We start from the raw sequence: 27,267 nt of genomic DNA on the forward strand, positions 1-27,267 counted from the left end.
TTAGAAAAGGAAGAAAATGTGGCCATTGAGTGAACAACTCACAAAAATAGGGAGACCCATCAATTTGGCCCCAAATAACAGGTTTTCTTGGCATCACGTGGTCATATTGTGTTTCCAGAAAAAAACATTTGGGAACTTTAAAGAGACACAGGTATACAGGTACATGACATTGAAAAGTCAGAGCCCTCTGCAAACTTCCTGCTCAAAGTTAATTGAGTTCAATATTAAAGGTTTCATGACATTCAGTTTCTGCAACACATTAAAAGTCTTTGTCATGGTCCTTCAAACGTGTATAAAGAGTTTTAACTGAAAATTCCTTTGCATTGAGCCATTGCAGGTGCTTTTCTCTCACATTTCTAAAGCCTTTTCAACTGCAATGTCAAAAGTAATCTTTGCCTGCGGGTGTCGCTGTTGAGGGATTTTGCCTGTCAATTGTCGCCTCTGCTCCGCCCCCCCAAAGGAAAGGATAGGGGAGGGGAGGGGCGGGGAGGAGAGGGGGTGGGATTACTTTTCAGCCCAATTATTTAAAAAAATCACACCCTGTGTGAAGGAAGCGGTGCCTTTGGGGCGGGGCTTAACTCATTTCAGTTCGTCCCTATTGGTCGTCTGAGTCCACTTGCAAAATTTGTACTTGGTAGCATGCTGCAAACTGGAATAATGGCTGTTTAAAGCCCAGCCAATGGGCAGACAGAGGGGGCGGGGCTTAAGTAATTACAGTTCGTCCCTATTGGTGGTTTTAGTCCATGTACAAAATTTGTACTCCGTAGCATGCTGCGAACTTGAGTTATGGCTGTTTAAAGGCCAGCCAATGGGAAGACAGAGGGGGTGGGGCTTCAGCAATTCATGCTCGTCCCTATTGGTGGTCTAAGTCCACATACCAAATTTGGACTTGGTGGCATGCTGCAAACTGGAGTTATAGCTGTTTAAAATCCCGTGCTCATCCCGTGCTCATACGGGCGGACGGACATAACATACGCTGGGGGTCCCTGGAACCCTGGGGCGGGGCTTCAGCAATTTATGCTTGTCCCTATTGGTGGTCTAAGTCCACATACCAAATGTGGACTTGGTGGCATGCTGCAAACTGGAGTTATAGCTGTTTAAAATCCCGTGCTCATCCCGTGCTCATACGGGCGGACGGACATAACATACGCTGGGGGTCCCTGGAACCCTGGGGCAGGGCTTCAGCAGTTAATGCTCGTCCCTATTGGTGGTCTAAGTCCACATACCAAATGTGGACTTGGTGGCATGCTGCAAACTGGAGTTATAGCTGTTTAAAATCCCGTGCTCATCCCCTGCTCATATGGGCGGACGGATATAACATACGCTGGGGGTCCTTGGACCCCTCTTTGATAACCAGTGGCACGTGTGTGTGTGTGTGTGCGTGTGCGTGTGTTTGTATGTGTTTCTTCTTTGCCGTGCTCATACGGACGGACGGACGGACGGACGGACGGACGGACGGACGCCATCTCTCAATGAGAGATGGCCATCTCTCAATGAGAGGAGAGATGGCATAGGCAATCTCCAAGTCCGTGTGTGTGTGTGTGTGTGTGTGTGTGTGTGTGTGTGTGTGTGTGCGTGTGTTTGTATGTGTTTCTTCTTTGCCGTGCTCATCCCGTGCTCATACGGACGGACGGACGGACGGACGGACGGAGACAAAGTCAAGTGTAGAGCGGTTGGCACCGCTAAAAATCAGACCGCTGAAAATCCACTGAATGTTCAAAGTTTTGGGTGTAATTGAGGTCATAAAACCCCCCCTTTTAAGTGAAAATGAATGTCATATAACCTTTAATGGACCTTGTCTAGGGTGGTTTGTTTCTCTGCTGGGCGATCAACATGGGTGTTTTTGATTGACTAGAGGTTCGGGCATATCGGGTTTGTTTATGGTTGTGTCTGAGTCATAGTGATATGCCTATATATGGGCTTATCGGGTTTGTTTATGGTTATGTCTGAGTCAGAGTGACGTGGCCGTGGTCCGCCCGCCCTGCCATTAGACAATTTTGATATAGGGTTGATCGATTGTTTTGAACATGAGCATTTTGTAGATAGCTAAAACACAAAAAAGCTCAATATGTTATTTACATTGTGGTACTTTCTAATCATACATCATCCTCTCTCCATTTCCCTTGTGTTCTGTCTATTGAAGGAGAAATGCCATTAAAAACAATATTCTTTAACCTTCAACAAGGGGAACTTTGCCAGTATTTCACATGAACACACATGACCACACATAACAATTATTATCCCTCTCTTTTTCAAGGTTGATGCAGGTGGGAGAGGAGTTCTGTGGCAGCAAGTCAGAAGTGCTGCAGGAGTCCATTAAGCGTCAGAGTGTCAACTACTTCAAAAACTACCACAGGTGAGCTCAGTGCCTTGCCAGTGCCACATGGTGTCCATTTTCTACGGCGTGGCAATGAAACAGTTAGCCATCTATCAGAGGGTCTGGTCTGTCTCTCTGTCTGTGTCTCTCTGTCTGTCTGGAGCTAATCTCGCAAGCTGCTGAACTGATCAGTGCCGCATTTCTTGTGTCACTAGGCTAACGCAGAATGACAGAACATTTTGTTCACAATATTATGTTCTATACTTTTTGAAATATTTAACCTTTACGTTTTTTAAATCACATAATTACGGTGAGAAAAACAATCAAGAGTACTGCAGCGAATCAAAGCCCTAAACAAACAGTGACATGACCTACAGCCAATCAAATTACTTCAAAACAAAGTGACAACGATTGTTATGTCATACCACATAGAGGTTACATTTTTACTTTTTTTTTTGACCAAGCATATTGAAAAAGTTAAAAATAGATTTTTAATCGATATGCAGAAAACATTAAACCTCAGCTCTAGGTGAACACCATAAACAACTTAATCTAAATATTCAATAATTACAGAACACTACGGAAAACACTTCAACTCATCTATATTTAATTTAATTCATGAGATGACAGGGTTCCCAGACAGTGGCATCCCTCCTCTAAAGTAAAACACCCAAAGTTGCCTCCTCTTGGGGGCAGCGATACCTTCTCAATACCAACATATCTCAGAGAGGAAATAGGATGATTAAATTCAACAGATTGGGCTGCTGCTGGATAATTCATGTTTTTTGCACTGAATATTGCTTCTCTGTTCAGCAGGATGAGTTTCCAGTGCTCTACTTGTCTCTCCAACGCACAATATAACTTAACCACAAGCAGAGGAGGTGTAATTACACAGTAGAAGCCACGGTACCCTTAGAGTGCTTACATCACTCGCTGCCACTCACATGAATATGCATTACCACGAGGTAATGTGATGTTGTGATTACCTGACATGTTGAAACATCAGCATGCTAATGAGATTAAAAACGAGTGGGAGTGGGCGGGTGGTGTGTGGAAACAGAAAAGTCAAGTCAAATACATTTATAAAGCACATTTAAAGTGCAGTACAGTAGCTAAATCACAAGGAGCTCAAATACAAGAAACTCTGACATAAACAACAGGGCACAATACATGGGCATACTGAATAATAACGCAACTGAATAAAAGTGAGTTTCTCCCGCAACGGCTCCTTGAAGATAACTAAAGAAGAAAAAGAGGTTGCGCATCAACAATGGGTTTTCTCAGTGGAGTGCTAGACCCAAAGTCCAGTATACATATCAAAAAAGGAATAAAAAAAAATCAAGAGGGTAGCACATCCAAAAATGTCATTAAATGGAGGACAAATTACTTATATTTCCACTTTTTTTATTGGCACACCAATAAAATGAACGCTTACGCGTTTCAAACGCCTAAGCGTCACAAAATGTGGCAACATTTTCTGGACCACATTGGCACCCTTACTATGGAGGAAGAACTCACAAAGTAGTGTCCTGAGTAGAGACACTAGTCCATATCCGTGGGGGGGATATGCGCACATGATCTGGCAACCCGGGAGCCAGCGAACACAAAAAACGCTAATAAACGGCTGTCATTTGGTGAAATCGAAAGACTTCGCTGTTCCGTGCACATGCTAATGGTCAATGGCTGTGTGCAAATTCAGATCAATTGCTCCAGGCACTGAGGAGAACCGGGCAGAAGAGATTTTGGCCTCACCACGATTTTGGCCTCACCACACAGAGCTTTGTAGAATTATAGGAGGATGTGTGAATTTATTCTCCCTGACCAAGCTTAAAGAAGACCCTCATAGTACCAGCCTGCATGACATTCATTTTGTCTTGAAAAAGACATATCCCAGCTGTGGTCATGGTTGGATTGGCAATTCATTCCATATGTCACATTCATATGGCAGGACTTGGCTACTTTACAAATATAGAGAAAACAGCCACTACAGGCACAGTAAATGTCACATACAGTAGTTTTATTTACCTCTCCACAGAGTAAAGCTCAACGCTGAGGAAAGACCTGATAGGCTGAAACACGTCCGTTGCTCTGTCCGTGGAGAGGTAAATACAACTATGTGAAAAGGACATTTACTGTGTGCTGGGCCTGATGTTCTCTCAGTTTCATGATATTGTTGAGCCGTGCACCTTGAGACTTTGGTTTAATCTGGAGTGTTGCGAGCATTCCGCTTTGTAGTGCTTTCTTACTTTACAAATATACCCTATCATCCTCTTCACCGTCCATGGTGGCTGATAGCAGTATTCCACATGCATATGATGTGGTATTGTTAAGAGACTGGCTGCTAGTGGAGAGAAGCCAGGCGTTGCCTTTGCTGAATGGACAGGAGAGAAGAGAAAGAAGTTTCATATTTTTCATATTTTTAAAATCTTTATATTTTTTATGTAAAAAAAAAGGATTTAGAAAACATGTTTAGAATCGGCCTCAGGTCAAAGCAGAGGGAAAAGAGAAACTGAGAAAGAAAGTTAGAAGTTTTGAGAATAATGGACTAGGGGAGATCAACTGCCGTAGGCTCTTCTCTATCTCCCTCTGTCATACACACGCACGCACGCACGCACGCACGCACGCACGCACGCACGCACGCACGCACGCACGCACGCACGCACGCACGCACGCACGCACGCACGCACGCACGCACGCACACACACACACACACACAGTCCAAGAGTACATTGGAGCCTGTCACCGTGCATCATTTTCACATTAGGGGTGATGTATTTGTGACTTGGGTGCCGTCCACAAAGCAAAGCTTCATGAGGGAACCTTGACTGCCTCACAGCCCAGTAGACCAAGCCACACCGGGGGGGGGGGGGGGGGGGTGTAATGCTGGCCCACGGGTACACACACACACACACACACACACACACACACACACACACACACACACACACACACACACACACACACACACACAAAGGCATAATGACATTCACGTTGACTTCAGCTATGATGATGAGTTAACACAGTGGGGAATCCTTTTGTCCATTTATACCATTGATTAGATTTTCTGCCTTTGGTTTCAATGATGTAATGACCTTTGTGTTCACTCGAGTGAAGCTTTTTTTTGTTTTAGAAGGAATTTCCAAAGACACGGGCCAAATGGCTTGTTTAAATACAGTTGACTAAGCAGCATAATCCTTTGAACTCAAAAGGTGGGAGAAATCCAATTGATCCCAGTGCAGTATGTCTCTCCCCTAGCACTGTACTTAAGTAAAATTTTGAGGTATTTGTACTTTACTTGAGTATTTCCAATTTCAAATACTTTTACTTCTACTCCACTACATCTCAGAGGCAAATATTGTACTTTAACTCCACTACAATTATTTGAAAACTTTACATTAATTAAAAGCATACATTAACCACTTTAGCCCTATTTTATACCTAGGCTATTTGAAAATAGCAGATCTACAAGCTCACAACGCGACGCGTTGTGAGCTTGTAGATCTGCTATTTTCAAACAGTTAGTACTTTTACTTTTGGTACTTCAAGTATAATTTGATACCAATACTTTTGTACTTTTACTCAAGTCAATTTTGAATTCCGGACATTTACTTGTAACGGAGTACTTCTACATTGCGGTATTGATACTTTTACTTAAGTAAAACATTTGAGTACTTTTCCCACCACTGGGCTGTGAGGCAGGTAGCTACCAACCTGCACTATGCCGACTCCACTGCCATTTCGCACATCATCGGACATTGACCCAGTGAGTCGGCCCACTGGGGGGGGTGGGGTGGGGGGGGGGGGGGGGTGATGGACTGATTTCAGCTATCTTCACATCGCGACATGATATGCACACACCCCGCATACACTGTGTCCCTTTCCCAGGCTGTTGGTGACCTTTTGCGGGCTTTCGCACATTGTCCAGTGCGTTTTGGGGGATATAATATACAGCCAATACCGGAGCTGCTGGAAAAGTAAATGGCAGGAGGTCGTTAATCTGTGGAAGCTGAGTTCCTGTCGCCCCCCCTTTTCTTTTCTTCTGTACATCTCTTTGTTGTCCCCCCCTGGCCCTGCCTCTCGCTCGCGCTCTATCTCTCTTACGTCTCCCTCTTTTGGCTTGTCTTTGCCGTCTCTCTCTGTCACCCTCTCTTTGTCTTTTCTTATTTGTCTTTTTGTGGTCTCTCTCTCTCTCTCTCCAAACCCCCAGGGCGCGACTGGAAGAGCTGCGGATGTTCCTGGAGAACGAGACGTGGGAGCTGTGTCCCGTCAAGTCCAACTTTAACATTGCCCAGCTGCATGTGAGTACGAATCCTTCGTCATGGCCGCTTAGAGACATGGCGCCCCAGCCCCACCCCCCCCCCTCCCCCCAACAAACCCCCCAAGAGTTAATCACTCTTCCTACCACGGTGACATTTACATTTGGGAATGAATCACAGGGGTCCCACATGATGGATATTTTGTTTATGTGTGTGTGAGCATGCCTGAGCATTCATGTGTGCGTTTGCACGCATGCCTTGTCAGCCTTATGCGTCAGCAGGGGGTGTATATGATACGTAAGCGAGATGTACATCACATTAACATCGGAAGAACATGAGCATGATGTGTCCTACCCCACACTGTGCGCATTATCGCGTACAAATTTCATTTCTATGACTCATAAACAACAACGTTACCACCATCGTCGATCATTAAACCCGCCACGAAGCTCACAAATCTGCTCTATACCCTTCCCCTCTGAGATACCGTCGTGGTATACTGTATATGCATCATCACCGAATCCCACAGCCGCTTGCATTGTGTTCAGCTGACTAAAAACACAAAGAAAGGTATAGATAATCTGGAGGACTGATACGTCAAGAAGATAAATGGAGTGAATTAAAAAGCTAATCTTTTACATTCCGCGGTATCTTTAGGGTATAGTCACCGAGTTTGTGTGAACCAGTCTGTCTTTTTTTCCCCCTTCGTCACCCTGTTTGCAGTGCATCCACTTTCCCAAAAGGTTACTAGAATAATACCTTTATTTCAATGGTTCCCAAACGGTAAACAAGTCCTTGGGATTTTGTGACAACCACTCATTATTGCAATATACAACTATACAACAAGTTATGAATTATCTTTTAAATAATAATATCAGTACTTTGTGATTACTCATGTCTCTTTACAGAGGCAAATTCTATAGACCTGGCATCCCTACAGTATATTGAGCATCATTATTGTTAACTTATGTTAATTATATCATTTCTTTGCAATACGTTATGAGCTTATAGATCGGCCTTATATGAAATTATGCTAAGTAGGTGGCGTAATGCCTCTATATCATTTGGGAAATGATTGAGTGCTAAGGGGGATAGCAATTTGTGGCCGACATTTGCGCTGCGGAGCATTGCTCCATGTGAATACTCTTTCATACGTAGATGAGCAGTGTGAGTCGGATTAATAATGTCATTGTTTGAACTCTGAAAGGGCACAGCGGGGCCTGAGTGAGTTTTATTAACTCTGTATCACTGTACTCTCACATCGAATGCAATACCGTACCACTTAACTCTTTAAGACCGGGAATTGGGCTATTCAAAAATAGCAAATATACAAGTTCATAGCGTGGCACCGAGTGCCGCACTATGAGCTTGTAGATCTGCTATTTTTGAAAAATCATGAAAAAGTTGTGCAAATATTCCATTTTTTTCCTTTTTTTTGCGGCCATTTGTAACTCAAATCTTTGCTTCTGGGGGTCCCTGGAACTAAATATTTTACAAATGTTTGCTTTAAAAATATATATAATCCAAGATTTTGCAACAAATTTTCACGATTTTTCAAAAATAACAGATCTACAAGCTCAGTGCGGCACAGAGTGCCGCGCTATGAGCTTGTATATCTGCTATTTTTGAATAGCCAAAGAAATCTAAAAATGACACACAGATGCGTTCCCGGTCTTAAGTGGGTTAATTATTCTCACTATTCTGACATGCTTCCTGAACGTTAGATATGTGTATATTTTATTTGTTCTCAACCTTTCCTCAATATTTTCAAATTATTGTATAATGCAGCTAGCAAGTGTGTCTGTCTGTCTGTCTGAATGTCTCTCTCTCTCTCTCTCCCTCCCCACCACCCCCCTCCCTCCCTCCTGTCATCCAGGAGTTTAAGTTCATGGGCCAGGGCCGTTCCCCATCGGTGTCTCCCAGCAGACAGGCAGCGACCGCAGCCAGCCCGGCCCAGGAGGAGCTGTCTCTGTTCCAGCAGTTCAACCTGGAGGGTAACCCCTTCGAGATGCACATTGAGAACAGGGAGGAGGAGACGGAGGACGTGTTGGCATCGAATGGGGTAAGTGTGGTGATACTGGAGATGCACTCTCACTGAATATAAATTCAGGATATTCTGGCCTTGGGTTGAAATCACAACAGGAAAAAAAACTCCTGCACGCCGTCTTCAAAGGCAGAAATCAGGGATTTTCTTTTTAGGAAATACAGCTTCTCAGTCCTTAAAGTCAAATCAAATCAAACTTTGTTTATAGAGCACAGATTGACTAAAGTGCTGTACAGAGCAGAGAACAAAACAATCAAATCAAAAGCATATACGTCACATGTACGTATCATGAGCACAAAAACACACACACACACACACACACACACACACACACACACACACACACAGGGACACAGGGACACAGGGACCCCCAGAAGCTAAGATTTGAGTTTTGAGTTCCTTGAAAAGAATACATAATATATTCAAAGATTTGCACACATTTTCACGATTTTTCAAAAATAGCAGAACTACAAGCTCATAGCGCGGCACTCGGCGCCGCGCTATGAGCTTGTAGATCTGCTATTTTTGAATAGCCAAAGTGTAAAATAATACTTTTTAGCTCAAATAAAAAAATGACACAGATTCGTCCCAGGTCTTAATGGGTTACATACTAACATACTATTACTATATATATATATATATATATATATATATATATATATATATATATATATATATATATATATATATATATATATATATTTATATATATAGTTATATACTATTAACTTCAAATAGTAATGAGGTATATAATATTGAGAAGAATATAAGTCACATGCACAAAGATGTAACCTCAGGTTCCCTCAGAACTAAAATGGAGGACAAGAGAGGTTTGGGAGAGCAGCTGTGTCATTGGGGTTATTAAGTGGAACACCTTCTGTCACAGGTGTTTTGTCGAAATACGCCCACAACACCTCCAGAAGGCTTCATGGCAAATGATGGCATACGAGAATCACGCCAGAAGTATATAAGTTTAGCATGTTAGCATTAGCATATTAGCATCTTAGCTTAGCATGGTCCAAAATGGTGTACTTATATACTACTCACGCCTATGCACCTGCAGTAAAAAAAGAAAATGTGCAACCTCAGACCTCAGCAACCAATGGCGTAGCTACCACCGCAGGTTTCAGCACGTTACTCCTCTGTTCTCCCTCAGTTCCACTTATCCGTCATTACAATTATCCATCATTACAATTGCCGTTCCTCAATTAGACTTATGGATTGTACTTTTGACTTTAACCCAGTAAGACCGGGAATGGAACGCAACTGTGTCATTTTAAGATGTCTTTGGGCTATTCAAAAATAGCAGATATACAAGCTCATAGCGCGGCACTCGGTGCCGCGCTATGAGCTTGTATATCTGCTATTGTAGATCTGCTATTTTTTTTTTATTGTGAAAATTTGTGCAAATCTGAATATACATTTTTAACTAAATGTTTTAATTTCAAATCTTTGCTTCTGGGGGTCCCTGGAACAACATATTTTGAGATGGGCTTCCGCGGCCAAATACATATAATTTTGGGGGTCCTTGACATGAAAAAGTTTGAGAACCACTGATATAGAAACATACGTCTTTTCAAAAAAAAAGACTGCTGTGGATTTAGAAGACACGGATGCAATCGCTTTCAAAAAGTATATATATTCAAAGGATTTGCACAAACTTTCACGATATATAAAAAAAAAAGCAGATCTACAAGCTCATAGCGCGCGTGGCACTCGGTGCCGTGCTATGAGCTTATATATCTGCTATTTTTGAATAGCCAAAGAAATCGTAAAATGACACAAATTATGCTTTCCCGGTCTTAAAGGGTTAATTCAAATTGAATAAGTCGTGCGATCCACTCCAAGTCATTCATCATGGCCAAATCAGACACACCAGTGACATCCACACTGTAGGGGTGGGTTGAATTGTCATGGCAAACGGGTTCATAAAGAGACGATTAAGTGGGCGGTAATCACTGAGGGGCCGCTAAGTGCTTCATGTAGACCTTTTAAGTGTCATCGCCGGGGTCACCCATAACAGTTTCACACAGCCTGGTCCCCTTGACTGCGCCGGGGCCATTCGGCACAACATCCTGCCACCGTTCTTCTCAACCGTTGATGCATAGCCCTGACATTTAACCCATTAAGACCGGGAACGCATTCTGTGTGTCATTTTTAACATTTCTTCGGGCTATTCAAAAATAGCGGATATACGAGCTTGTAGATATGCTAGTTTTTGGAAAAGAATCGTGAAAATGAGTGCATCTTTGAATATATATATTCATTTTTAACTCAAATCTTTGAATCTGGGGGGTCCCTGGAACAAAATATTTTGAGATGGCGGTCCGCAGCCAAATACATGGCATTTTGAGGTTCCTTGACATGAAAAAAGTTTGAGAACCACTGATATTACAGCAACATAGGTTTTTTTCAAAAAACTGTTCGGATTTAGAAAACACTTGTAAAATCCCCAGAAGCAAAGATTTGAGTTAAAAATGTTCACTTTAAAAAATATATATATTCAAAAGATTTGCAAACATTTTTACGATTTCTCAAAAATAGCAGATCCACAAGCTCATAGCGCGGCACTCGGTGCCGCGCTATGAGCTTGTGTATCTGCTATTTTTGAATAGCCCAAAGAAATCTTAAAAACGACAGACCGACGCGTTCCCGGTTCTTAATGGGTTAATACGAGCGTTGGCATAATGAAAATAGAGAGCCGTTCCGTACGGAGTTACGGTGTCATCCTTGGCCAAGCGAGGAGGATGAACTTGTCAGCAGGGCTGTCAGCGATAAAGAGCGGCTTTGTCCAATGTGCGAGTCTCTAAAGGGGCTGCGTGTTGAAGATGATGTGATCTGTATGCCGGTGTGTGTGTGTGTGTGCCTCGATTGAAGTTCTATATCCCACAGAGACTTTAGCGGATGTTTTGGAGCTCTTATCTGTCAATGTTCAATAAATATTTTATTTTTTTGTTTAGTGCAGCAGAACTTGGGTGCCTTGAGAATTAGTGTGATATTCAGTGATGCCACTGCCAGAGGCATCATTTAGATACATTTGAAAAACCTTTCATTTCCTGTTAACACAATTTACCCGCCCCCCCACTGTGACTGCACAGCAAAGAGGTGACGCTTCACCTTATTTCTGAAACACGACAGATGCTTTATGATTGCACCACAAAAGCTGTGACGTATAGACCCCTTAACAGACGACGTCACACTGATAAGAACCAGTATGCGTGCAACCAGTATGCGCTAAATGAAACCCATTCTATCAGGTCTCGCCAGGACGTGCCACACTAGCCAACACACAAGAGGGGGTTGGGGTGTGCTGAAACTAGCGCACCCCGAAACAACAGGTTGGAAATTGATTGCGTGAAACAATCACCTGCGCATCCAGTCTCAATGTTAGTAAACAATTAATTGGTCTATAGGAAACATCACAGCTTTTGTGGTGCAATAAATAAAAAGCATCCGTGTGCGAGCGTTTTATTTTTCTCTACCTACCTACTATTTGTCACTCAGCACCTGCCCAAGTTCAGGTTGGGGATGTGCACGTCGTTTTCCTTTATTCTTATTTCTGAAACATGACACGCATTCCCGTCCAAATTGGGGGGGGGAATGCCTACCTGTGGCTTTGTCTTCCACTCATTTTGTTTGGAGAATATTTGTTTTTCTTAACGCAATATTGCCAAGCCCGCCTTAGCTATGAGCCAGCTTTTGATCCTTCATGTATCGTCCTGTAGTTCCATTATCTGAACCTGGGCATGTTATTGCAGTGGTGATTGAGCGTCCGTATAGAATCATGTTACCTTATCATGGAAGGCCTTACATGAAGGAGGAGATTTTCTACGTTAGGCCAATCCTTTCTGGGTTATGATGAGTCCCTTAAGCCATTAAGACCCGGAACACATCTGTGTCATTTTAGCTAAAAAGCATTATTTTACACTTTGGCTATTCAAAAATAACAGATATACAAGCTCATAGCGCGGCACCGAGTGCCGCGCTATGAGCTTGTAGATCTGCTATTTTTTGAAAAATCGAGATAATGTGTGCAAATCTTTGAATATATATATTTTTAAAGCGAACATTTCTAACTCAAATCTTTGCTTCTGGGACCCCCTGGAACAAAATATTTTGAGATGGGGGTCCGCGGCCAAATACATATCATTTTTGACATGAAAAAGATTGAGCACCACTGATATAGGAACATACGTTTTTCAGAAAACTGTTGGGATTTAGGAGACATGTAGAATCGACTTCAGGTCTTAATGGGTTAAGGCATCCGCATAGACATTTTTTTCGTATTATTATTTTCAAAGGCATTTATAAGATAGTGAAATTAAATGAAGAGAGGCGGGAAAGAAGGAGGATGAGGGAGAAGATGACTCACTGCAAACCAGGTATTAGGTATGCGAGTAGAGTAGGACCCAAGCGCACAACAACCGGAGGCAGAGCAGCTTCAGTACAATACGTTTATTATAGAGGCAGTCTTAATTCAGGCAATAAAATCCACACTGGGATCAGGCAGTCATTCAATACTGACAAAAAACAACAACAATACAGAAGCTGGTAGATCAGAATCTGAGTCGAAATGCGAACATTCGCAAAATGCAATACATTGGACGTGTCCAAAGGTAAACCCTCGTAAATAAGAGAGGTGTGCTCAGGGAGGAGAAGTATAGAGTCTAGACACTCAATGCTTGTCTCTGGCAGCTTGTTTGTTGGCGATTTATACATTGTAGGTAAGAAATAGGCCATGCACTTAATCTTAAAACTTTGTTACAAGCATTTGCTACTTCCATACAGTAGTCGATTTTTGTGGTGTCGAGTTTATATGCCTAGTCCACGCCTACTTCAGATCAGATCACACCACAGATGTGGGTGTGGGGATGAATTTAACCAAAACAAAAGGTATAATCATCTTGTTAACCGATTTGTGATCGCACATCCCCCTATCTTGTTGCCGAGCCAAACTGCAAAGCACAGAAGTTTGTTTTAGAAAAGGAAGGCTTGCGACTCTTTGTTTTAAGACAAATGTTATACCTTTTTTATTTAAAACACATTTCAGTCCTTTCTGGATCTTCTTCGGGTTAAAATAAAAAAAGAAAAACCTTATAAGAGGATCAGGAAAGGATCAATATATCTGAAATAAAAATGCCGTAGAGCGCATTAGAAATAGAGAACGAGCCGTCCTTTTGAAACTCATCTAGTTAGAGGATAGCACTGACAATGATATTGTTTTTCAACTTTATTCATACTTATTCATAACTTGGTTTTGACCAAGTCACCGTTTTCCACTTTCTTCACACTTTGTCCACCCTCTATCCCTCCCTTTCCTCCTCCTTCCTTTGCTCTGTCCATCTCCGTCCCTCTGTCTCCATCCGTCCGTCCATCTGTGGTTCTGTCCCTCCCTATATCTGCCCCCCTGCTTCACTTCACCTCCGTTTGTGTCTCTCTTCTTCCTTGTCCTCTTTCAATCATCTATTCTCCCTCACCCCCATGCAGTGGTGTAATGTAACTAAGTACATGTACTCAAGTACTGTACTTGGGTACAATTTTGAGTTACTTTTGACTTTACTAGACTATTTCCAATTTGCAATACTTTTACTTCTACTCCACTACATCTCAGAGGCAAATATTGTACTTTTACTCCACTAATTATTTGAAAACTTTAGTTACTAGTTACTTTGCAGATATGAATTATCATAAAACATACATTAACAGCTTTAGCCCTATTTCATACCTAGGCTATTTGAAAATAGCCGATCTACAAGCTCACAAAGCATCGCGACGCGTTGTGAGCTTCTGCTATATATAGATCTACTATTTTCAAAATATTTCTATACATTTGAACACTTGTGAAATGGGACATTCTGCATAATGAGTACTTTTACTTTTGGTAATTCAAGTAGATTTTGATACCAACACTTTTGTACTTTTACTCAAGAATTCCGGACTTTTAATTTCTATATTGCCAGTATTGATACTTTTACATAAGTAAAACATTTGAGTACTTTTTCCACCACTGCTCTCCCACATGCTCCTCCAGTACGAGTCAGACGAGCTGGAGAAGAGCGTGTACCAGGACTACGACAGCGACAGCGACGTCGCGGACGAACTCAAGCAGGACTATGTGGACGAGCAGACGGGCGACGCCCCACTCAAGAGGTCAGTACTAGTTTGTACCGCGCTTATGGGGATTCTGCTTCTGCTTCCCCACAAATAATCTCTCAAGAACAGATTCAGAGCTACGCTACTGAATCTGTCGGGAGCCACGTTCAGAACGTGTGCGCGTTAGCTTACTAGTGGGCGTGCCTTCAGATCAGGAAGCAGGCCGCACTTTACCCAATCAAATGTAGTGGCCGGGATTTACTGTCTGTGCGCTCCCTTCCCACTGAAAACAAGCCGAAACTCTTAACAATAGCGTCCTCGGAGCAGACAAAACCACGGAAAGATATTCACATTTTAACTTGCTCTTTCATCATAGAAACAAGTGGGCTTATAACCAAAACGATCCATGTTCTCTGGGAGGAGTGGTGTTGATTCAAGTTTCTTTATTAGGATAAACCCCTTGAGATGTGCCATCTCGTTTTAGAGGAGGTCCCAACACAAATACATGTCACAATCGTTACATGTACACGGAGTAGACAAAACAAATAGACAAACGAAACAAAACAGACACACAATAACATTATGAACCTTGACAAACATCACAGCCTTAAGATGCATAAAATCCAGTAATATAACACATTCTGAAAATGGTATGTTCAACACTAAAGTGACTAAAGAACAGTATTTAGAGAAATGTTGTGTTAGTGTTCCGTGTAGAAATATTGTTAGTGGGAATGAAAACATAAGCGCATCACCGGAAGTGGAGCGCTGAGGGCAGACCAAAACCCCGGTTTCCTTGCGCACGGGTGCTCCATTCAGCTCGTCCCAGAGCCAAGTGAAAGAGTAAAAAATCCCACCCTGTGTGAAGTGAGTGGTGCCTTTGATGAGCCCCGTATTGACCCCCGTATTGATGTTGTCATCAATGTTTGTGGACAGACATACATACATACATACGGACACACGGACAAAGCCAGATATAGGAGTGGTTGGCACCACTCAAAAACAGCAGAGGGCGCTGTTTTTCCTTTTTATTTGGTGATGGGTTACCAGATTGCCCCACAAATGACACGGAGGTGAGGGTGGTGATGTTGTTCGTTCTTTCTCCTCTAAAAGGGCATCGAATGTCCAGAGCAGATGTTCTTGTTCTGGCTCATCCTGTCGGTAATCATGCCTGGCCCTGCAGTGCGGTCCAGTCCATTCAACTCCTCAGTTAATTGGCTCGTCGTGAGCCACCAACTGCAGAGAAAGCACAGAGGCACAGGCAGACAGGCAGATAGATAAAAAAAGCATAGGATTAATAATAGGTGGACCTAATTATCCCAATGAGCTGCTCTCAACTGCTCCTCTTGACACCACCCCGCCAAAACCCCCTCACACATTTGAAAAAAAAGTTTTCTTCTACTTGTGTTAACCCATTAAGAACTGGAGAAGCATTTTTTTTAATTTGAGCTAAAAAGCATAATTTTACACTTTGGCTATTCAAAAATAGCAGGTATACAAGCTTATAGCGCGGCAACGAGTGCCGCGCTATGAGCTTGTAGATCTGCTATTTTTGAGAAATCGTAAAAATGTGTGCAAATCTTTGAATATATATATATTTTTAAAGCAACATTTTTAACTCAAGTCTTTGCTTCTGGGGGTCCTTGGAACAAAATATTTAGAGACGGTCGATGGCCAAATACATATCATTTCAGACTACTGTTAGGATTTAGAAGACATTTGTAGAAGGTCTTAATGGGTTCATCTTAAAACAAGAAAACAAGAAACCGAGTCAAATTGTCTCGCTTATTTTGCTAGACAGGTGCACAAACCTGCTTAGAGGGACACTGAGGCAGTTTCCATGCATTTATAACGGCATTTATTTTTTAGCTCACCTTGACCTAACCCCAGCAAGTAGGCGGAGAGATGGCATCAAGGCTTTTGTCTACACACCATGAAACATTCTCTTTATAGCCACCTATACTTACATATTTTCCGCTTGATGACTAGATTAAGTTTTGCGGCTGTTTGATGTACACTAAGGCAGTCATTAGCTCCTCTGCGGCTTGTTCATAAAAGGATAATTACAGTACCGGAATGAAAAAAAAAACTGCTTGAAGTACAGTATAATCCGCCTTTCAGTTCGTTTAAGTGTTGAAAGGTGATTTAAAGCGTTCCATCAGGGAAACAATTCGTAAAGAATTTAGGGGATGATAATCTATGCAAGTAAGAGCAGTTTCAGTTTATATATATACTATATATATATATATATATATCTGTAATAAACAATATGTACTTATTTAAGGCTGTCTTTTTGAGCTTACAGTATGTGTGAGAGTATCTGTAGCTGCCTGTGCTTTTTTATCTGTATTAGAACCCAACTAGCTAAGATTTAAAATGAAATTATTCGATCTTCCAAAATAAAATCTTTACTAAATAAATGCATAGAACATCTTCATATGTGTTTTTTGCTTTACTGCAGTATGTGCAGTAACACAGCTAATGGCATGATTCAAACAGAAAAATAAATCGTAGTCATTTGAGCAGATTATTAGATTATTGGCAGATATATATTATTTCCCATTATACGATGAGGATCAGTGCCATATCAGCCTGGTTCTAATCTGTATCTATGGCAGTCTGACATGTACAGTAATTGCATGCGATTGCTGTATGTGTGGGGGGGGAAAAAAGGGAATATAATGCTATTACTTATTTAGTAGTACATTAGGAAAACGGCACTGTGATAATCATGTAATTGCCCGTTACATGATTAATGTGACACATGATATTATATTCATGTGATATTGTGATATAAAGCTTCACGTTGCGTCTTGTGCATTTCTCAGTGACGTGTCTAAATGAGGTTTGACATGATCCATCCACGTTACATTTCCCTTCTCCACCTTCTCTTACATGTTGCTCTGACGCTAGCCTATCAATCGCTTAAATGCTAAATCTCTATTCGTTTCACTGGGCGTGTTAATTGTTAATTAGAGGTCATGTCATGCGAGGTCACACCCCGGAAATGAGCCGGTCTAGATAAATGAATAAAATGAATGCACTCTAATGATCAGAGTCAAGGGTTGTCTCTCTCAGTTCCTCGGTTCAGAGCCCCCCCTATCTTACGGGGGGTGTCCCTGTTTCTCAGGGCTTTGTGTAAAGCTTCTGATCTATCATTTAGCCGGCTTCCAAGTTCCGTGACTAGATGTCTGGTGGAAAGTAACTAAGTACATTTACTTAAGTACTGTACTTAAGTACAATTTTGGTGTATTTGTACTTTACTTGAGTATATCCAATTTCCAATACTTTTACTTCTACTCCACTACATCTCAGAGGCAAATATTGTACTTTTACTCCACTACAATTATTTGATAACTTTAGTTACTAGTTACTTTTCAGATATAAATGACTCTATGAAACATACGTCAACCACTTTAGCCCTAATTTATAACTAGGCTATTTGAAAATAGCCGATCTACAAGCTTGTAGATCTGCTATTTTCAAATATTTTAGTACTTTTACTTTTGGTACTTTAAGTACATTTTGATGCCAATAATTCTTCTTTTTCAATTTTGAATTCTGGACTTTTACTTGTAACAGAGTATTTTTATAGTGCAGTATTGGTACTTTTTCCACCACTGCTGGATGCCAGAGCGGCACGTCTCAATCGACGGGGCGTTTGAACCTCTGCGTGACCAATTGCAGAGGGCTGGCGGAGATAAAGGAGGTATATTATTCTATACTGCTTTTTCCTCACACCTCTGCCTTCCCTCTGCCCACCCTTCTCTCACCTCTGCCCCGTTCACCACTTCACCCCACCACCCCATCATTAACTCCTAATAAGCCTTCCCAGAGAGACCATGAGGAGCAGGAAGAAGTCCGACTACAGCCTTAACAAGAGCAACGCGCCCATCCTCACCAACACCACTCTCAACGTCATCCGGCTTGTCGGTGAGTCCTACACACACACACGCACACACGCACACACGCACTCACTCAACTCCCTTGAAGCACAGACCAGACACACGTATCCACACGACCTCCATTTAACTCTTTAAGACCGGGAACGCATCTGTGTGTCATTTTTAGATTTCTTTGGCTATTCAAAAAAAGCAGATCTACAAGCTCATAGCGCACCACCGACTGCTGCGCTCTGAGCTTGTAGATCTGCTAAATCTTGAACATTTGTGCAAATCTTTGAATATATATTGTTTTAAAGCGATAATTTTTAACTCCGATCTGTGCATATGGGGGTCCCTGGAACAACATATTTTTGAGGTGGGGGTCCGTGGCCAAATACATATCATTTTGGGGGTCCTTGACATGGAATTTAGCAATATACGTTTTTTCAAAAAACTGTTATGATTTAGAAGACATTTGTAGAATCCCCAGAAGCAAAGATTTGAGTTACAAATGTTTGCTTTAAAAAAATATATATATTCAAAAGATTTTTCAAAAATAGCAGATCTACAAAATAGCTTGTATATCTGCTATTTTTGAGAAATTACACCGATTCTTTCCCGGTCTAAATGTGTTAACGAGCAGTAAATGAGCCAACAGCCAGTTGAAATGGGTAATTGTGGGGCATTGCAGCTAGCCTTGTGACTCCCTTGCGCTAATTGTCAACCTCCGCAACCTGTCGTCTCGCAAGAGCAGCTGGCGTGTCGTATTTTTGGGGTGGACTTTTCAAGACCAACGAGGCATGCGGTTTGTCACAAAATGCCCCTATGGTGGGCGTCACCCGCTTGATTTGATTGTCAAGTGTAAAATGCCATTAGACGAGGTCATTACCTGGCCCATCGGACAGGGTGATTACCTATGCCCGTTGGACTTTGGGCTTGTCAAATGGACATGCAAGGTGATACAAATTATAGCAGCCGATCAGCTTAGGATGACAGCCAGAGCAGCCATGCATGAATTGTTGAGTTGTCATCGTTAACTTGCATGACCTGAATATCAAAGAAAGAGAAGAGAAACTGCCGGTCCTTTCTCATTTCTCACTTCATAGCTTTCCTGTAACATCCATCCTATAAAACCTGTCTGTGAGCAGGGTTGCCAGATCTGCTTATTATAATTTCCCCCGCGAGATTTTATTTGAAAATAGCCGATCTACAAGCTTACAACGCGTCGCGACGCGTTGTAAGCTTGTAGATCTGTTATTTTCAAATAGCTGATGTATATGTTAAAGTGCTCATGTGGCCCATAGTCGCTTCTTTTGGGCTGGTTTTCCTAGACCTGGTTGCTTGTTTCTCTCACAGAATCTGGCAGGCAACACTGTCTGTGAATCTTGTCTGTCTGGACAGATTATGCCCATATGTAGATACAGTGGCCCTCATTTATCAACGCGGTGCAGCCCGAATAATGAGCGTACGGCGAGATCACCGCACCTTTCGGCATTTATCAATATATCCTGACGTGGGCTTCATCCTACTTTACGCTGAGATCTCACGTCTGGTCGAGACCAGTTGTTGACGTTGGCTGCGCCCGTTTATTCCATTCTAGACCTGCGGAGCAGCATTGTCTGACGGTCTGATATCTGGACACATATATCCACTCCAAAATGTATAAATAATCCCTGTGAAAATATAACATTTTATAAATTAATTTAAACAAACTGCTTTAACAGTCATTCAGATAAGATTGTAGATCTGTCTGTATTGAAAATAGCAGATCTACAAGCTCACAAGCCAGCGACGCGTTGTGAGCTTGTAGATCTGCTATTTTCAAAATATACGGGCGCTTTCTGCGAGAGCACTCTTCTGCGCGAGCACCGGTCTAACAGGCGGCGCTGCTGTTATATTTTCATGGCCACCGGGAGATCAGACATTTAACCCATGGTCCAACACACCAGCCTTCATTCATTAATGTTCTCTCCAGGCTATCTCTCATCGGTATGGGTTAAATACATTAATATACAAAAGTATTCCATTCATGCCGATGTGATTGGTATCATAATATGTCATTCATGTAGGCTACAAGCCTACGTGACAATACGCTACGGGCGTGAGAGAGAGAGAGAGAGAGAGAGAGAGAGAGAGAGAGAGAGAGAGAGAGAGAGAGAGAGAGAGAGAGAGAGAGAGAGAGAGAGAGAGAGAGAGAGAGAGAGAGAGAGAGAGAGAGAGAGAGAGAGAGAGAGAGAGAGAGAGAGAGAGAGAGAGAGAGAGAGAGAGAGAGAGAGAGAGAGAGAGAGAGAGAGAGAGAGAGAGAGAGAGAGAGAGAGAGAGAGAGAGATGCGTGTGCGACGAGCGAGGGAAACTCTTTCTTATTGGCTTTTCATGATGTCTTCTTTGGTCGTATTCTGGTTCTTCAATCTTCATGTCGTAATATCGGGGAGTTTTGAGAATATTTAAGGGCGTGTTATTTAAATGACGCTCGGTTTCAGCCGTGACATTTATCAACGCTTGGACCAAGTATACGCTCGGATCAGCTGTGTAGGATGTGTTGATAAATGTGACTTCGACGTTGGTGTACGGCCGAATATATGGAAAAATATACGCCGGTTTATACGCTGCGTTGATAAATGAGGGCCACTATGCCTGACATGCAGAGCTTGATGAGAGAGAATGAGGGAGGGAGACAGGCAGGGAGGTAAGAATAACTGTGGCGAATTATGCAGTAAAAATAACTGATTTAGATACATAGCTCCCGACAAGCTGTAAACACAAATCTTTAAAAAAAAGCAGTTTGAATCCATCAACCTTCTTCTAATGCCACCCCCATACATACTTTTGTCATTACACAATTAGATCGCCCCCAGAGTTTCATGTGCCGGATTCAAAAGAATTGAATAGAGCGTGATTGCGGAAAAAAGGGGGCTGTTTCAAGGCCAGAGCTTGGCAGCCGCAGAACGTGTCATTTTATTTTTCCCTTTTCACCCTTCCGTTCATTCATCAGTTCTGACTCAATGGTAACCTTCATACAATCCTGCACCTCCGCAGTTAGGCCTTTTATTGCATTTCTGGCTAGTTTAATCCCCAGAACATATGCACAATGCCGGCTGAGTGACCACCATGTCATGACTCCTCCCTGTAGGATGCTTTTTCACTGGGATTAACGATACTGTGGCTGACCGTGTTGCCATGTCCACTAGGGGTGTGCCGATATATCGTCCCGCGATATATCGCGATACGTTTTCGCGACGATATGTATCGTTTTGGAAAAAAAAATATCGTTTTTGAATTTTTTTTTTTTTTTTTTTTTTTACAATCATAATAATCAGGCATGCAAACGGCCCCGAAGTGAAAAGAGTGACAACATGTTTTTTTTTCGGGTCAGGTGTCATACTATTTGGATTCAAAACGGCTATTGTAGCTGAAAAGCTACAAGTTTGCATGTCTGAATAATGCAAAAACAGAATTATTTGTTTGCATTTTCTTTTTTTCTCCTCCATATATTTTCATAATAAAAAAAGTGCGTATCGTATCGTATCGAAATCGTATCGAAGTTGTGAGCCAAATATCGTATCGTATCGTTTCGTGAAATTAGTGTATCGGCACACCCCTAATGTCCACTTATTATATGCGACTTTGGGCTTGTTTTCCTGTAAAACAAGTTGCTTGTAAATATTGGTAGTTGCGTTTTTTTTGGGCTTCTTTCTTAAGTGGTAGTTGCTTATTTGTGCTTGCTGTCTAATGTTGTTTAAATCAGTGGAGAAGAACCCCTAAATGAATATGTATTTGTTCGCGGTTCCTTATTTGAAAATATTTTGTGCCAGAGACCCCATATAAGATTTGTGTTAAAAGTTTCACTTTTTAAAACGTTTTTTCTAGATTGTTTTGAAAATAGCAGATCTACAAGTCTCACAACTCGTCACGTGTAGATCGGCTATTTTCAAATAGCTGATGTATATAGGTTTAAACTTTAAAGTGCTCTGGGCATAGGTCGCTTCTTTTGGGCTTGTTTTCAGAAACCAGGTTGCTTATTTCTCTCGCGAAATCTGGCAACACTGGTGGCTGGCTGCCACCACACAGGAAAATCCTCAGGGCTGTAAATGGGTCTTGGGTCCATTTTTCCCCTCAGAATTAAATCAGCTGCATTGATGCATTGTATATTTGATCAGTGGACATCCCATACGAGGTCAGAGAACATCTTTAGCTTGATTCACTGCATACTCTACCGCATACTCTATCGCACACATCCCATTTGGATTGCGGACCAATTTTTATGGGTCGCAACGCAAGTAAATATCCCCCTTTTTGTCGCCTACATAAAACATTTTTATAAAAAACTTTAAACAGAAAATGTCACAACTTTTTATCAATTAAAAATAATTCCAAATCTTATTTCATAAGTCAAATAAAAGAACGTTATTGAATATCGCATGCTTTCTTAATATCGTGCAGTCAACTATGGCGTAATAAATGAGGCATCACAAGGTGCAGGTCACAACCAGTCTGTTTTCCTTCTTGTCACGTACACAGGGAAGTACATCCAGATGATGAACATCTTGAAGCCCATCGCTTTCGATGTGATCCACTGCGTGTCGCAGCTCTTCGACTACTACCTGTACGCCGTGTATACTTTCTTCGGACGCAACGACATGGTACGGTATCCACCCTTTTTTTACCAGACGTACTTGTACAGCTGTGTTGTCTGTGTGTAATTTTCATTGTCTTTCCCCTTGTGGTTTCTTCTGTTGTTTCCGGGTCAGAACATTGACAGGGTACAAGTGAAGGGTGTTAAAGGGGAACTGGCATGGATTGGATACTAGGCCGGCACATTGCACATGTGGGCCCAGAGACCCAGGTGTTAACCACTCAACCATGGATGTTGTGTGAATCTCTCTCTCCCTCCTTTTACTTTAGCGGTCTGTCAGGATTCGATCCTTGGCAACCAGAGATGATCTGTAACACAGTGCCGGCGATATGGGCACGGTGCTAAATCCAATTAATAGCTTTCATGGGTCCTTCTTTGGTATTCTAAACACTGTCTGACAGAGCGCTATATCACAGCACAACACTCCCCCTGTCCCCGAGCTTAATTGTAGGCAATTAACATCTGGGCTGACATTAACAACAGATGTACTGTGTGAAAACACTGTGCAAGTCTCCCTCAGGTAACACTTAACACACCTCTTTCATCACCCCCCCCCCCCCCCACACACACACACACACACACACACACACACACACACACACACACACACACACAAATGCACACGCATACACACATCCATCTCTCTGTCCTACAATGAAGCCTCATTTACACTTATTGTGTGTACAGATTTTCAACACGTATTTCACTTGAAAATCTATTTGTAATTATTTTAGCCAATCGGTGTGATCACACTGCAGGTGCATACATTACTCTTCAAAGTTTTTGCGTGTTTTTTTTTGCCCACTGCCAGAGATTTTTCATTGAAATAAAAAAAGTACTCAGGAGCCGAGATACAGAAGTTTTAAGTTTTAAGTTAACAAGGAAGTGGATGGGAGTCTAGAAGATCTTCGAAAAGTCATATCTCCTTGGTCTTTGGGTCAAATTTGAAAAAAAATAAATACGTTTTTTACATCAGTGGCAGTATTGGTTAATTACGTCAATTACGTCAGCGGCAGTGGATGAGTTAAGCACTTAAACCGTGGCGCTCCAATTTTGGGCATGTCACTATAGGAGCAAATTGTCCGAAAATAGCTGCATTTTCTGTCGTTGTACGACTAAGTATGACTAAGTATACAGTATATATGGCTCAAGTGGTTAAGAAGAGGTCACCTCGACCGACTGACATTTTGCCCTTCATCTGAGGACCAATTATGTCATTAATTAAGCCCATTCAGAAGTATTAATTGATGCGTGTGCGTGTGCATCCTGAGGGAACGATAGCGTAGTGGTGTGATGCAACAATGATGGCAACACAATAGCTGCTGTCACACTGCAGTGTGACAGCAGCTATAATGTTGTTGCTTACATGTAAGCAGAGGAGATGAGGATGAGACCATTGCTCCCTAGGAGGCTTCCGGTGGAGATGTGTGTGTGTGTGTGTGTGTGTGTGTGTGTGTGTGTGTGTGTGTGTGTGTGTGTGTGTGTGTGTGTGTGTGTGTGTGTGTGTGTGTGTGTGTGCGCCCGTGTATGTGATACTGATAAAGAGGGAAGGGTACACCCTGGTTGCAACCTGACAACCCATCACACGTTTCCTTGTTATCGATCCATCTTCATTTTCATTTATCCATGTGTGTATCTGTGCCTTCATGTCCTCTCTCTCCCTCCCTCTCTCTCTCTCTCTGTATTTATCCCTCACCACTCTCTGTGTCTCTGTTACTCTCTCTCTCTCTCGCGCTGTCATTCCTCATAAACGCCGTCGCCAATGTCTCTCAAAGCTGCAGTTTCTTGTGGCGTCTCCCCCTCTCCTCTCCTCTCCCTCTTTATAGCGCCTCCATTTTACTCCCACGCAACTTCTCCACCACTTTTTAATCTCTCTCTCTCTCTCTCTCTAGCTGTCATTATGCCTTTCTTTGAGTCTGTACGTTCCAATTACCTGTCTCCCCCGACAAGGACGCCTATATAAAAATGCTAATGCCTCTATGAATAGGCTCCCATACAGACTTAGTTATGCACACATACAGCGCATAGGGACTGCTCCCTACTACAGTACATCTCCATCACCAGTAGCATCTAAAGGGAGTCGGCACATTTAGGCTTTGGCTCAGAGAGGAATGAAGCCACATTAATATTCTGGTGAATGAAGGTATATATTGGCTCAGTCCCATCGAGTGGCGCCATAGGCTCAATCTGACTGACACACACACACACACACACACACACACACACACACACACATATCTATGATAAAGCACCATATACTCATGACTTATCCGCGGGGTGTTGCTCACTCGAAGAATGGAGGTTGTTTTGTGTGTGTGTGTGTGTGTGTGTGTGTGGGGGGGGGGGGGGTTATCGGAGGCAAGCAGATTTACAAATACCTTCTGAGAAACGCTGAGGGCCCTCCAGATGATGAAAGGCCCGTCATCACACGGAAGGCCTTGGATCCTCGGATCAGCCGTCATCTCTTCATCCGGGCCGCTCTTTGAACGGACAGAAGTTGAGGACATAGTTACTACTCCATGGAGCCATACGGCACGAAAATTGGATGGAAGGATTTGGGGGAGAGATGTGGGGGCGGGTAGGATCCATTCCTGGCTGTGTGTATACTGAAATGTGTTGTGATGTGAACTGAGAAGGGTGCAGGAATGTGACTGGGGAACTGAAAAGAGATCTACAGCTCACTTCATATATTGAAGTGAGCTGTATACCCTTGGTACACTGGCAAAATCCTTGGCCTCCAAACAGTCAGAGACCCTGCTTAACTAGGCAGATGGAGAGTCCAGAACTCATTAGTCAGGGTGGAGTTCTTCCAATTTAGATTAAATTGTGATAAATCAGTGATATCAGAGTGTGAATGCTGAGTCTGTTTAGGAGATGTGACTGTATAAACTAGCTACTGTAACTCCTGACAGTCTTTCACTTCCACTGATGAAACTCATTGCTTTTGTGTGTGTTTTTTATTTTTGTTGCTCTTTTTGTATGCTTTGATGTTTTCCTTCCTGTTTATTGTGCTCTTAATTTGCACTGTTGGTTCTGTTTGTTTCTTTTCTGCCGCCCATAGCCTGTCCCTAGTCCGTCTTTGCCCACTCAGGTTGGCAGAGACACGGGTGCTGCCAGGCTTGTGGGCCCTGCTTGCTTGGTAAGAACTGAACCCTGGAGGTGATGTAGCCGTACGGCACAAGGCCTTCCAAGCCTTGTGTGCCCAAACGCCACGTAATTAACCCTGGCCATGTGCTTGATTGGATGCACTTGAGGTGTGCATGATTTGCGCTGCGGCCCTTCAATAGACTGTTCGCTAAGCCCCACCCCACGATAGTGATTGGTCCATTGCTTGCTTAGCGACCGTTGCTAACCGCCATTGACTAGGGCAGGGGTTCCCAAATTTGGGGTCGCGACCCCACTTGGGGTCGCGGGAGACTGACGGTTTTCAAATGTTTTTATTTTAAATTCAACAGAATGGATGAAATACAACCTAAAATGATTACAAATAGTACATTTTACCATTTTAATACATTTCAAATGCACACCGAACGTGCAAGTTTATGTGCATAAATTAACTCCAGGTTTAAGTGGGGTCGCGAGTCAATGGCCGCCTTATTTTGGGGTCGCGGGCTGAAAAGTTTGGGAACCCATGGACTAGGGCACGCTCCCATTCATACCATATAAGTCGACGTCAATGTCAATAATCTACACGATAATAAGCAACATTAACTTTTTGTTGTCTCCGCCAGGAGACTATGTTTTCGTTTTCGTCCTTCCGTGTGTCCACCAAGCTAACATTGGTCAAGCTTCACGTGACAATACTGTATGTTGAAAAGGTGTGCTTTGATTGGCTAGCGAGACGCATGATGAAATAGAGTCTATAAATAGGTGTGTCACTTCAAAAGATCATTTATATCTTTTGAAGTGAGGTAAGACAGGTTTAATCAGGAACAGTACTGGCGGAGACCTGTGCTCCGAGGAGCACATTTTCTAGTTTTTTTTTTACCCATTTCCCCAAGCTGAAACTGCACTGACAAATACAGACTGTGGCTGTGTTG

The 27,267-nt window shown here is 42.5% G+C and overlaps 1 protein-coding gene across 1 annotated transcript in view; it reads left to right on the plus strand.

The window, feature by feature from the left end:
- vps50 (VPS50 subunit of EARP/GARPII complex) overlaps nt 1–27,267 on the plus strand; it is a 192,526-nt gene that overhangs the window by 102,878 nt on the left and 62,381 nt on the right. The window contains 6 exon segments of the mRNA XM_084079678.1: nt 2,258–2,356; nt 6,525–6,615; nt 8,450–8,635; nt 14,649–14,767; nt 18,546–18,643; nt 23,113–23,234. Of these exon segments, the coding sequence (XP_083935804.1) occupies nt 2,258–2,356; nt 6,525–6,615; nt 8,450–8,635; nt 14,649–14,767; nt 18,546–18,643; nt 23,113–23,234 (715 nt within the window).

This window comes from Gymnoscopelus microlampas (assembly GCF_963454915.1).
Source record: "Gymnoscopelus microlampas genome assembly, chromosome: 15".
Taxonomy (NCBI): domain Eukaryota; kingdom Metazoa; phylum Chordata; class Actinopteri; order Myctophiformes; family Myctophidae; genus Gymnoscopelus; species Gymnoscopelus microlampas.